This window comes from Podarcis melisellensis (genome assembly GCF_964234715.1).
Source record: "Podarcis melisellensis genome assembly, chromosome: 7".
NCBI classification, from domain to species: Eukaryota; Metazoa; Chordata; class Lepidosauria; order Squamata; family Lacertidae; genus Podarcis; species Podarcis melisellensis.
This window is the reverse complement of record NC_138539.1, coordinates 72791719-72805818: the sequence shown is the minus strand read 5'-3', so window position 1 is coordinate 72805818 and position 14100 is coordinate 72791719. Positions and strand designations below refer to the sequence as shown.

General features: G+C 41.5%; 1 protein-coding gene across 4 annotated transcripts in view; it reads right to left on the bottom strand.

Moving 5' to 3' along the window:
- CDH12 (cadherin 12) overlaps positions 1–14100 on the bottom strand; it is a 652390-nt gene that overhangs the window by 12984 nt on the left and 625306 nt on the right. For all 4 annotated transcript variants that reach the window (XM_081918186.1, XM_081918185.1, XM_081918188.1 and 1 more), the window contains 2 exons: positions 5645–5781; positions 320–441 (listed from right to left, as the gene is read on the bottom strand). In XM_081918186.1, coding sequence (XP_081774312.1) covers positions 320–441; positions 5645–5781 — 259 coding nt within the window. The remainder of the gene's footprint in view (positions 1–319; positions 442–5644; positions 5782–14100) is intronic.

The window sequence follows — 14100 nt, the reverse complement described above, 5'->3', positions numbered from 1 at the left end:
GCTTTTGACAAAGAGACTGTTTCCCCAGCTTTAGCTGCCAATATATAACAGAGGGATAGGATAATACTGGCTCACTTTTCAGGGTTGTTGTAAGCATTGTTCAGATAAGTATTATTTTTATTCTGAGTTGTTTTCAGTGCAGCCCTCTCTCTTTAGAAATGCATTCAATATATAAGTAAATAAAATACCTCAAATACTCATAAGGTACAAGACCAATAGTTATCGTTAAGTTGCTTTTGTGGTTGGTTAACCACTGCACATGATTACAATCATTCCTCATGACTACATCCACAGGTAACATTAAAAAGGAGAGAGGTACCTGTCCTGGCCTTGCATTTTCACACACATAGGACTCATAGGGCACTGCAATTTCAGGAGGAAATTCATTGACATCTAGGACATTTATGATGACGTTGACCTTGCTGGTTAATAGTGGATTGCCTATTAAGAAAAATAAATAAAAAGAATTTAGGTATGGAATACTTACGATATCTGAAGCAACATTATATATTCACATAAGGCAGTGGAAGGCGTAATTACCGATATATCTTAACATGGTCTTTCATATTGGTCTGGCAAATTGCTCACTCAAGAGGGGTTGCACCTAACAGTCATATGAAGTTGGGACAGAGCACCAAGCTATATAATTTAAGCATGCTTATATAGAAACATTTAGCACTTCCCCTTTATGGGCTAAAACTGGCAGTGCCATAAGTAGGATGTGGGAAAAGAGTTACAATACTTAGTTACAACACAATACAGTGTGGTTACAAACTTAATTCATTCTGGAAGTCCATTCTTAATCTGAGGTACCACTTTAGCTAATGGGGCCTCCTGCTGCCACCGCCCCCCGATTTCTGTTCTCATCCTGAGGTAAAGTTCTTAACCCAAGGTAATACTTCCGGTTTAGCAGAGTCTGTAACCCAAAGTGTTTGCAACCCGAGGTACCACTGTAGTTACAAATGTCCTCTCTTGCACGTATATCCCCATTTCCCTTTGCATTAACTCCACATCACCTGGAATCTATAGGTTAAATCCAAACATAGCAGGGCAATCCAAATGCCTCTTATACTGGAGGGTGTGTGAGATGAGCCAAGGCATCTTTCTGCCCAGATCTCACAACTAAGCAAGCATCCTGCCTGAGTGACACAAGGATTACAGCATTTGAACCTCCCCCTTCTACCTTTCAAACGTGTGGGTGGGCAGGAGCCAGTGGAAAGGTCCTGAAATGGTGGACATTCTGAAGGCAAGAAGGAATAGAGCTGTCATGATGGGATTCACTGGATCCCAAGCTGGCCACACTGCTGTCATGTGATGGCACTGAGACCCGATCATCCTGCCTCATCTTCTGCCCTCCCTGCTATGGCTGCATTGGTGGTCCTGTCACTCCATAAAGTCCTGTTGGCCTGGGGAAGTTAGGAGGCTGCTGCAAATTATCTGAGTTTATGCCCCATGGACTGTCATGTGACAAAGCTATTTGAGAGCGGAAGCAGTAAAGGAGTCTAGAAATGTTGTGAAATGCTGAAAAGCTGCAGAACCGTTTAGCATGCTGAGTCACTGTGACTCATTCTCTGTACGAGTATTGTATCTGCTTGCAGGCAAACTCAGTGTCTTACTCAGTGTGTCAGTGTCAGTCAGCAACTGTGTGTGTGGTGGAGCCTGTGTCCTGTGAAGCCTGTGCTCAATGGAGACTCTGTGTGACTCAGTAACTCTGTGTATGCTCTGAAGCTAGTTTAATGTTCTGTTCACTATGCTGTTACAGTGGTACCTCAGGTTACAGATGCTTCAGGTTACCAACGCTTTAGGTTACAGACTCCGCTAACCCAGAAATAGTACCTCGGGTTAAGAACTTTGCTTCAGGATGAGAACAGAAATCGTGCTCTGGCGGCACGGCAGCAGCAGGAGGCCCCATTAGCTAAAGTGGTGCTTCAGGTTAAGAACAGTTTCAGATTATGAATGGACCTCCAGGTACCACTGTATTTGCAAACAAGTTTACTTTAACTCAGTAAAGCTTTTATTCTTTTACTGAAGAAGACTCTGCACTATTAATTTACGCTGAGCGTCATAGACATCAATGTGAAAAGTTAGCCATGACTAAGACTGCAATCCTAACCTCAGTTTTCTGGGAGAAAGCCCCATTTTATTCCATGGGACTTACTTCTGTATGGACGCATTTAGGTTTGCAGCCCAAGTTAAATCCCACTGGTTTAACTGGGAGCTATTTATTACTAACAGTTGTAATCCAACCCTATGTGCAACTACATCTACATAGGCCCTAACTAGCCAGCACTTTTCTGGGTCATGGGATTGTGCAGATGACTGGGGTCATCTACGCCTTCCCACAAAGGGAGATGGGCTTCTGCTCAAGACTCCTTCTCCCACCTATGTGCTGAGCCTTTGCTCCTCTATACAAATAAATAATAATAATAATAATACAGTGGTACCTCGGGTTACATACGCTTCAGGTTACAGACTCCACTAACCCAGAAATATTACCTCAGGTTAAGAACTTTGCTTCAGGATGAGAACAGAAATCGTGCTCCAGCGGCGCAGTGGCAGCAGGAGGCCCCATTAGCTAAAGTGTTGCTTCAGGTTAAGAACAGTTTCAGGTAAAGTCCAGACATCTGGAACGAATTAAATACTTAACCTGAGGTACCACTGTAATAATAAATCCCTTAGCACAGAAATTTGGCATGCCAGGTGGAAGGCTCATCTAGATTATGCCTCTTTGACATTCAGCATGCTACAGGGTGGAGATTTTGACACAGGTTCACCACCTCCAAGAGAACTAAACCCAGGTCATGACGGAAAAATAAATATAGCTTTGAATGGAAGAACTTGGTAAAAAGAACAAAACAGAATTTCCAACCCTGGAAACTATTTTATAGTTTGCCTTTTTTAGACAGAGTGTTCTGATCTGGTATTATATGGCCCAAAGTCAGCCAGCCAGCCTTGCTAAGAAAAACTAATCATTCATCTGTCACTTCATTTCTCTTACATATTCCCCATCATTGTCTTTATCAGCGTAAGCTGCACAGCATCTATTCTGGTAGCAAAAAGCCAACTTGATCTCTTGAGACTCGACAGAATTTCAAATCACTCCTAGTAAAGATTATTTGCTTTGAGAGAGCAGCGAGATAAGCATCAGCCTTGCATCACCATTGGTTCTAAATAATGCTCCATCTCAAAGAGCCACAGATGCTTTTCAGGAAACAACTGTCAAGAGTGCTCTGGGGATGAGACAGGCACAGCTGATTCTGTAGACACCTGCTCTTGACCTTCATCTGAGTCTCCACGGAAAGTGGCAAAGTCCAATTTCATTTGTAGTTTCTGAGAGTTGACGGGAGTCCAGATGGCGGGCTTTATTTATAACTACAAATGGGAGGGCAATCTTGACATTTTTCCATATTTGGAGATAAGTGTTCAAATTGACGTAAGAGGCCATGATGGGAAATAACGGAGAAACTCAGAAGGTCATTTATTTGATCTTCAGGACAGGATCTGCTGTGCAGGATACAACTACAGCCTTTGCCTAAAGACCTCCATTGAAGGAGGGAGCCCACTCCTCAAACTATCAAATGGCTCATACTTTAGGTTTCTTCAAATATTTAGCTGAAATTTCCTTCACTGTCATTTCTACCCACTGGTTTCAGTTCTGGCCTTTGGAGCAAGAGCAAACAGGTATGCTCCGTCTTCAATGTGATAACCCTTCAGATATTTGAAGATCACTATTTATTTTTAAAACACACACAACTTACTCATCAGGTACAACATTAAGACCGCAATAAAAGGTCAGAGAGGGGACAGGAAAATTGGCTTCCAGATGGAGAGATCCAAACTAGAAACAGAGCTGTTAGAACCCAATACTAAGAACTTATCAAGAATGTACAACTTGCTGCTGAAATGGAACACACTAGATGAGACCGTCAAATCAGCTATGATTAAGTGGGCACAAGATATTGGTCATGACATTATGTTTGCGGATTGGGAACAGTTATGGACCACCGGTATAAAATTTACGGCATGTAATGCTTTAAGAGAAAATATTATGAAAATGATCTACAGGTGGTACATGACCCCAACCAAGCTCGCAAAAATCTATCATTTGCCCAATAATAAATGCTGGAAATGTAATGAAACTGAAGGAACCTTTTATCACCTTTGGTGGACCTGCCTGAAGATTAAGGCCTTCTGGGAAATGATCTATAATGAAATTAAGAAAGTACTTAAATGTACTTTTCATAAGAAACCAGAGGCATTTCTCTTGGGCATAGTCGGCCAATTGGTGTTAAAGAAGGATAGGGCGTTTTTTATGTACGCCACCACAGCAGCAAGGATCCTTTTAGCAAAGTATTGGAAGACACAAGAACTACCCACACTGGAAGAATGGCAGACAAAGGTGATTGATTATATGGGACTGGCGGAGATGACTGGCAGAATCCGTGACCAAGAAAAAGAGACGGTGGAAGAAGACTGGAAGAAATTTCAAGTAAATCTCAAAAATTGTTGTAAAATTGATGAGTGCTAAAATGTCAAAGGAAAGGAAAATATAGAATTACAGCTGTAATTGATTATGTATGAGAAGAAGCATAAAAAGAAAATAAGTAATTAATTAATTGGTGTGAAGAGTTGCTGAAGAAATTTAAAACAGGGATGCAGAAAAGGGGAGGTAAGGGGAAGTCCGAGAAGTAAGGTTTAGGAAAAAGAGTTTTTGAAATTATACATGTTTATATGTTTTTGTTTGTCTATGTGTGTGTGTTGTTTTGTTTCTAATTTGTGTTGGAAAATTAATAAAAAAATATTTAAAAAAAGAGAGGGGAGGGGGAATCATGTAATTGGGCATTATTGACTATCTGATGAAGAAGAAAGCAGAGCAGGAAGAGAGAACATGAGATATAGTTCCAGGAACAAATGTTCTGGATCACTGGGATAACTAAAGCAGGACATCCACTGAAGTTCTTGAACTAGCAAGATTTTCATATAATTAAATATGTTTACAGTATTGAGAGGTCCAGCATAAGCTTGTTGTAACCAAGTCCCCTTGACTGACTGACCAAGTCGTGATGAGGTTCCATTCCACTGCTTTTAGCTACATCTAATTGTTGATCGGTCCCTGCTCCTGCCAACCTAGCAGTTTGAAAGCACATCAGTGCAAGTAGATAAATAGGTACCGCTCTGGCAGGAAGGTAAACGGCGTTTCCATGGGCTGCTCTGGTTCACCAGAAGCGGCTTAGTCATGCTGGCCACATGACCTGGAAGCTGTACGCCGGCTCTCTCGGCCAATAAAGCGAGATGAGCGCCGCAACCCCAGAGTCGGTCACAACTGGACCTAATGGTCAGGGGTCCCTTTACCTTTAATTGTGATCAATTGGTTTTGCAAAAGCATGCCCAGAGTGCCCAATCAAGAACTATAAATCCTTTAACGACTCTTAGGAAGTCATTTCATAGAATCATAGAAGTATGGAGTTTGAAGGATGAAACACTGGCACACAGCAGAGACACAAAATTATTACTGCATGAACCGCACGAAATAAATATATATTTTACCTTCCCACCCCCAAATGGGCCAAATGTGACCTTGCATAAAATGAACAAACCATGTAGGAAAGAGAATATTGGATGAGTCTTTTCCTGCCATACTTACTGACTTTACTGGCAATTATGGAAAAATTGTACTGTGCAGTGGTCTCTCTGTCCAGCAATTCATTTGTGGCAATAGTTCCTTCCATTTCATCTATAGTAAAGTAGCTGTCCACATCATTCTTCCAGTCTATGAAGTACCTGCAGATGTGTTTCGGGGAAAGAAAGAAAAACAAGAAGGAAATAGCAATGCTTAGCTATCATAATAGCAGTTGGTGAGGTATAATCAGTTTTGCTACTCTGGTTTCCCTGATTTATAATGAAGAAGCAATGACTGCTTCAATCCCAAGTTGGAAAGCTAAATAAAGGAATAAAGAAAGATGGACTTGAGAAAACAGTTAACCAAAAATATACTGTATAATAATATTTGACTGTATTTTGGTCGTTCAAATTTGTGTTTTGGAGTGCATGCCTTCTTCGCTTCCCCACCGCCCACCCCCAAGACCATCAAAGTTTAGAACAAACCTTTTTAATGTATATTTGTTAATGCTCTTCATAAATCCAATTTGAACACTTGTTTTGCTGACTGTATTCATAGTAACTTAGAAATGTTGTGGAAAAACAACGATCACAGTATAGCAAAGTTGCAATAAAGTGAAAAGAAAGAGTGCAATCTGTAAATGAGTGTCATATGGAAAACGGTGTCATGTGTGAATAGTTACATTTGTATCTTGTTACCTATTTATGAAAGCTTATAGATGGGTATGTTTGGTGTCTTCTGCCTGAACTGTGAGGTTGGAAGGACACAATTCTTGGCCAGGAATAAAGCTTGAAGTTTTGCCTCAATGCCTTGTTTATTGACTCCGCGAGGCAATGAACCAATGGTGATTTCCCACCACGGTAAGCATGCTTCACCATGTACTTTCATTGTTTATTGCTGTTTTATGATTATTTTATAGATTAAAGCTACACTGATTTATGCTGTTGATTGTAAACTGCCTTTTATAGAGAGGCGGGATAAAATGCTGCAAATAAATAAATAGAAAACCTCCTGAAAAGCCAGACATACAAATCTATCTCTCAAGTTCTATAACATTGAGAACCTTAGAGGTTGTCATAGGTTGTGCTCTTTTGAAAACAAACTACTGTGTTGAGATTTCAGGAGGTAGTTCAGTTTTAACTTATTAGAGAGGATATGAAAAAGCTTATCTCCCATCAGATGTCAGGGAGATAAAGAATTACACAACTTTTAGAAAACATCTGAAGGATGTTCAGGGAACTTTTCAATGTCCAACATTTTATTATTTTTAGTATTTTGCTAGAAGCTGACCTAAGTGGCTGGGGAAACCCAGCCAGATGGGTGGGGTATAAATAATAAATTGTTTTTTTTTGTTGTTGTTGTTAAATGGCTTGGGTAAGGCAAGTGTCTCCTACTACTCTTATGGGATATGGGAGATTATCAAAGAGAGACTAAGTATCACAGAACAGATCTCACACAAAGGTAAGACACACAGTTACAGTCAAAATCTGGATTTTTTTGTTTTGTGGGCTTGGGCACGATTATCCATTGTGCCTCAACATTACTCCGGTTTAGCTCATAAAAAATATGAGCTCCACAAAAGTGCCACAATTTCCCAATATCCCAAGTAAGAAAAAGTTTCTGGAAATCTTTTAGAGTTAATCCTCTCAGATCCAAAAACAAATGATTTCTCAGTTCCTGTATTGACTTCAGCGTCTCATTTCTCAAACAGTGGCTTACGCAACTGTCCAAAATCATGAAAAAAATATATTAAATACAAATTGGCTCTAGCAAGTGGGTAGGAACTGAGTTGGCACCTCCAAAGCAAATAGGATTGTGGATTATGTTTTGCCTTACAAATACAGAATGTGGAATGTTAACTGTAATTTAATACGAATTCTATTTCACCCTTCCACTATCTTCTGCTAGGCAAAAATTACAGCAGATGCCGCTGAGAGAGCCATAACAAACTGTGAGTACCTATTTGGTGATGGATTAACATTACTCATGCTGTTAACACTCATGTTTGCTCTGACAGAGGATCTGGAAGTCCAGCTCTATGAACTGTTGTTATATGGATTATTGTAGGGTGGGCTAGCAAATAATGGTTATTGTGGCCCATTTAAAATCCTTTCATGCCTTCCTTTTTCATAAAACTTGGGTGCTAGGGGAAACATTTCAGCAAAATTTTTCAGCAGGGGGCTAGTCCACTGTCCCTCAGACCTTGTGGGGGATGGGGCTATATTTTTTGGGGGGGAATGAACGAATTCCTATGCCCTACAAATAACCCAGAGATGCATTTTAAGTTAAAGAACACATTCTACTCAAGTAAAAACACACTGATTCTTGGATTGTTTGCAGGCTGGATTTAGAAGGCGATTGGGCCGGATCCAGACCCAGACCTTAGTTTGCCTACCAATGGTCTAACATAAAGTGACAGTTTACCATCTGGAACCATGCGGTTCCGCTGCCCAATTGGTTTTCTTTCAATGCTCAATGGTATCTATAGTTGAAGAAAACCTGAGAAATACATGCATATATACAAACAGCTGCCTTTTGCTTTATGTATGCTTATGTTAAAATTCTAACCACCTCCCAACCTGCTGGGAAAACAAAACTTGATCCGTGCTCTGTTTGACAACATGCCGCTACTGTGTTCTTTTGTGGCACTCTAATGAGACACATGCAGGAGAACTTCCCGAAGGATTGTGCTAATTTCACAATGGCTGTCACTGGGGAGCCTATGCTTGAAGAGTAATTTGTCACTGAGGTGAGAGAGGAACATTGCAATTATTTCACCCAATGTTAGTAGCGGCTGACCCCTTTGAGCAATTGGAGTATTTCCCCACCAACCACAACTGGCCTTCAGCTGCTCCCCACCTGCCTGCTTTCTTACAACCAGTTCAGGGCGTGGTACTTCTGCTTAGGGACGCAGGTGGTGCTGTGGGTTAAACCACAGAGCCTAGGACTTGCTGGTAGGTTGGCAGGAGCAGGGACCGAGCAACGGGAGGTCACGCCATCGCAGGGATTCGAACCACTGACCTTCTGAGCAGCAAGTCCTAGGCTCTGTGGTTTAACCCACAGCGCCACCCGCATCCCACTTGAACTCTTTGAACTCTTTGGCAGGCTTTAAATAATTATTGCAATGACACATACACTTTAGATATAATGGAGGATGGTAAAATAGATGGACTTACAACATGCAGTTAAAAAAGTGATTCAAAGACCCACAAAGGGGAGGGGGAAGTTTCGGGATTCAGAACAACCTTGTGCAATTCTAATATTTGTAATAACATCTGTGTGGAAGAATTTGTAAAATCAAATAAAAACTTTTTTAAAAAAAAGAGAATGGAGGCAAAACTAGAATGAGTTGCCTCTGCCTGTCATTTGCTCTGGCTCCCCCTACTGTTGGCCTCCTTTCCGCTGTACCAGCCCCAATGGACAATAGCCATCACTGCCTGGCTTAGGCCCATATTGTTGGGTGTTTTTGCATTTACATAGGCTAAGAAGTGCACGGGTCTGCACATGAAAATACTCTTTCATCACTCAGGCAGACACCAAGTTTTTGAATGCTCAAATCCAAACGAGACGATTTGTTTGCTTTCTTTCCCTGCTGCTTGCAATGGCAAGAGATATGTCGCCAGTTCTGCTGACCTGAACAAACACCATTTTACTGTGAGGGCCCAATGAGCAAAGCAATTATTGATTTGACAGGATGCAAAACTAATTTACATGGATTGTCCTGCAGGGAGTGAGAAAACCTAAAGCAGCTAATGCTTCCAAAATAGCAGTACATTTCATATTCCTGCTTTACCAAACAGCTCTACACAAGTGGGGGGGGGGAGAGAGAGAGATTCGCTGCAATCCGATTAAGAAGCACTTCCTAACTGTTGTCTACACATTTCATTGCTCCTCGCCTTGCCCTTCTAAGATGCGCTGTGCTTTTGCTTAACAAATGCTCCTGTCATCTCCATTGTCGGCTTTTCATTTCTCATAATGAGCTAAACGGTTTATCAAGAAATGTTGATCTTTGAAAATGCTTATTCAATTCTAATGTTTCACAGGCGGCTGGGTTATGGGGGCAATGATGCTTGACTCAGAAAGTGGGGTGGGGGTGGGAAGACAGACTCATGTCCTCTGTTTTAATAACATCACAGATGTTTTGACATGATTTCCAGTGAATGATACAGGCATCTGAATGATGCCTGAATAATGAATGAGCTGAGTATACATTGAGTTCCATGAAAACAGCTGCTTTGCCCATGCAATCTCATTTATTCATACAAAATAACACGGGAAAATGTATCTTGTTCACTAGGAACATAAATCTATGGGGATTTCTGCAATTTCAGCATTTTTTAAAAAATTATTTTTGCATTCCCAAGTACCAACTACTACAGATTATGTACACAAAGGCCCTTTTTAATTCTATCCTATTGGTGTAGAGGGCTGCATGTCAGAGGCTACACATGGATCCTGTGGGCAGGATCCAATGTGCTCCATCAGTGAAAGGCTTTAAGCTTTAAGGGATGCAGGTGGCGCTGTGGTCTAAACCACTGAGCCTTTTGGGCTTGCCGATCAGAAGGTTGGCAGTTCAAATCCCCATGATGGGGTGAGCTCCCGTTGCTCTGTCCCAGCTCCTGCCAACCTAGCAGTCTGAAAGCACACCAGTACAAGTAGATAAATAGGTACTGCGGCAGTGGGAAGGTAAACAGCACTTCTGTGCACTCTGGTTTCCGTCACAGTGTCCTGTTGCGCCAGAAGCAGTTTAGTCATGCTGCACACATGACCCAGAAAGCTGTCTGTGGACAAACGCAAGCTCCCTCGGCCTGAAAGCGAGATGAGCGCTGCAACCCCATAGTTGCCTTTGACTGGACTTAGCCATCCAGGGGTCCTTTACCTTTAAGCTTGCACAGTGAAATTCCTCTTTCCCCTCCCTCTGCACTTACCTAAATCTGTTCTAGGGTTTCACCTAATCAATAGACTTTGGGCTATTGAATTTCAGCAGCCCTCCTGCCTGCCTCCTGTGTTAAGTCATTGTTGCAGGTCCCTCTGTGACACATTCAGCTCAGTGCCCAGTGCTGGTAAACTGGTCACACTCCCCTAAAGCCACCACGGGGTTGGGAGAGATAGGAGGGAAGTTCCATTATATAAGTGTAAATCCTTGCACTGATGGGACATATTAACTGGATGCCACAGACAATACGGAACAACTAAATTCTGAGTCTCCCAAATCCTTAAATTGTGAAGTGAAGCTGCCTCATGCATCTGGTACACATCCTCTCAGGATTTCTCAATTTCTTCTTCATTCAGTGCTTGCCTCTCTATTTCTATATTCCTGACAGCTTTGATCTTCACCCAATAAACTCGTTCCTTCGCTGAAACTTTGACTGCTTTGATTCTATCCAAACAAGAAAAATAAACCTCAGCATTCTCGATGACTTTCTGCAAAACAGTTTTCCTCCTTCTCTATTCTTTAAATAAGTGGATTTCCTTTCTGCTATCATTTAGCTATTATCTTCTGATCCCCATATGTCAAAGCTAACAGATTTGAAAGTCCCTTTTTTGCCTGATAAAGTGTAATAAATTGCCAGGACTAGTGTTACTTCTGCTAATGTGAGCTGCTTTGAACTGCTTTGTTCTCTGGAGTTGTGCCTTCTGCTGCACAAAGCACAGATTTATCTTTTGTTCCTGTCTCCATTGTTTTGCAGATTACAGATTTGTGTAATAGGCATTGTGATGGCTAAAACTGTGCCTGGAAAACATCTCAGAGAAAATGAATTAATTTGCAATGAAACTATACTGCACAGCACATTATATTGCCTATTGCATACGAGAACACTTATTGTCTTCCACTGTCTTCTTAAAGACCTATTTTCCAGTCCCCCTCAACTGCATTATGCTTTGCAAGTTCTTTCTTTAAAATATTATTAAAGTGACACAGGCCATTATTTACCCTGACAAGGCAAACTAGGTTTTAAAAAGCTAACACAGCATAATGGTTGTAAGACACACTTGGAAGTTGTAAGCACACACAACTGTTTGCAACTAATTTATGCTTTTGCTAACTTCTGTTTATTGACTTTTTAGTTTCAATTAGAGGAGATAAACCTTATGGAGCACTGAAGTCTAATACATCAGTAACTAACAACTGCATATATTTTCTTTCCTTCTGTTAGGCCAATAGATAAATAAGCAGGATCAGCTTAATAAATAGGAAATGGGGGTCTTGACAATTATCCTTTTCAAATAAATAAACTGCAGTATCTCCGAATCAGCACTCCTACATATTAAAGCACCAAAGGCATTTTCTGCAAAAAAAAATGCAAGAGTGCAGCCAAAACCTACAGACCTTTTGAAACCTTCAGAGTTCATTTATGTGCACCAAGAAGTGCCCTCGTTATTTATCCTAAGGAAAAAAACAGCCTTCATTTTTTTTTTAAAAAAATCAAGATTCTAGTCCTTATGACTGCAGTGATGTTCACTTGAAACTGGGTGGTGTAAAACAACTGTAAAGAAGGCCTTTTGTGGCCACCATAATGACCCCAAAAGCCCTGTCTTTTCTCCACCTGCACATTAAACATGGCTGGTAATGAAGGAATGGGTTTCCCAAATCTAAAGACCTGACTGTGTAGTCAGTCTGGAACGGGCCCCAAAATCCGCATTTTTCCTTCTCCAAGGGAGCATTTCTAAAATGCATTAACTCGAGCTGTTGAGCAAATGCATAACAGGAACCCAGCTGTATAAACAAAGTGCTCTCCTTTATCAGTCCGTGACGGCAATGTATGGCCTTGACTGTTCCAGTAGAGCAGGGATGGCGCGTCTGGGTCTTATCTTATATCCTGACCACAAAGACCACACTCTGATGTGCAGACCTAGTCCGGGAACAGCGCCAGGAGAGTTGGTGACCTTCTTACCCCAAGATAAGAGTGCCGGAACAGGAATACCCTTATATGGTCAAGAGTACAGGAAGAGGAACACCCTTTTATGGTTAAAAGTACTGGAGCAGGAACATCTGTGATGTCAACCTGCGTGTATAAGCTGACGTGGCTGGATTCCTGGGAAAGGGGGGAGGGTGCCTGGAGGATATATACTGCATGAAATTTCTCATTTCTTTGGACTTGCTGTGAGCTGACCACGCAAGTGCCTTCTGCTCTCCGGAGAGCAGGGTAAACTCTTTCTCTGAACCAACCCTCGGTGTCATTTGACTTCCTTCCTCCCGTCCGGGAACAACGCTCACCCTACCAATTGGTAAAGTCCAATTGCTGTAAAAAGCAATTTCCTAATCAAAAGCCCTTCAGCATTTTTCAGGCGTCAGCTTTCAGACAACCATTTCCAAGCTAGAGTCAGTTAGGGTGATGCCATGCCTTTGATCATTGACCATCACTGTGGTTTCTTTCCCCCTCTGTGGCTATCCAGTTTTAAATCTCTGTTGTTTTAAGGGACAGATTGGAAGGTGCCGCTTTCAAACGAACATGCTACAGCCTCGTTCGTTAGCTACTTTCTCCCCATGTTGGGGATTTAGACCAATACAAGGTTCCAGAAGGGGCTTGCCAGGTGAGGTGGAATCAATAGGCTAGCTTCTCGGCAGCTAGGTCACTGTTCCTTACTGGGGGGGGGAGTGAGGGACCAGTGGAGAGGTTGGCATTGTGCAAATATGCTGGTCAGAGCACCAGATTGGCTCTTCTGGTGTATTTGAACCATGCTGACTTCCATTCCACCTCGACCCTCCTGATCCATAGGAGAGAACATCTTATAGGCTCTATGTGAGTTTCCCCTACATCTTGTATCTAGATCTACTACAGTGGTACCTTGGTACTCCGTTCTGGAAAACAGTTCAAATTCCAAAACACTCGAAAACTGAGACCCAACAGCTAGCCATCTTGCACTCAGTGGAAGCCACGTGGCATGTTCGTCATAAGCCAATTTACTGAAGTGATATTTAAGAATTGCCTTGCTTTCATCAACCATAAGCACCTGGTTCTCTGTTGGACAGCTTATTATTTAAATTTGAATGAGGCACTGTATCTTAAGCCATTGATTGTTCATTTTCACAATAAGAGGGTTAAACATTGCCAATGAGCCAGAGCATGTAAAGCCAATAACCTAGCCTCATCCCTTGAAATCCAGATTTATTATAAATATTTTCAGGTAGATATTTTGTAGTCAGAAAAGTGGCATTTCTAAGCATCCTAATCCTAAATTGAATTACATTTGTGCCGAAGCACATTTACTCAAATACTTATTTGGGATTATTATTAGTGACATTATTAGCAGATGTCATTCACATGCTACATGGCATTTTAAAGAATTAAAGAACCAGATTCCTGACCTGTGGGGATTGCAAACTAAAAATAAAAATTGGGGAAAGAGAGAAAAGGGGAGGCAAATGTAGAAGAGGAAGATGATGCATAAATGTTCAGAAAATGGGAGTTTTGGGAGGAAGCTGGAATTATTTGAGAGCTGGACTTATTTGAGGGATGGGCTGATCAGCTTATTCC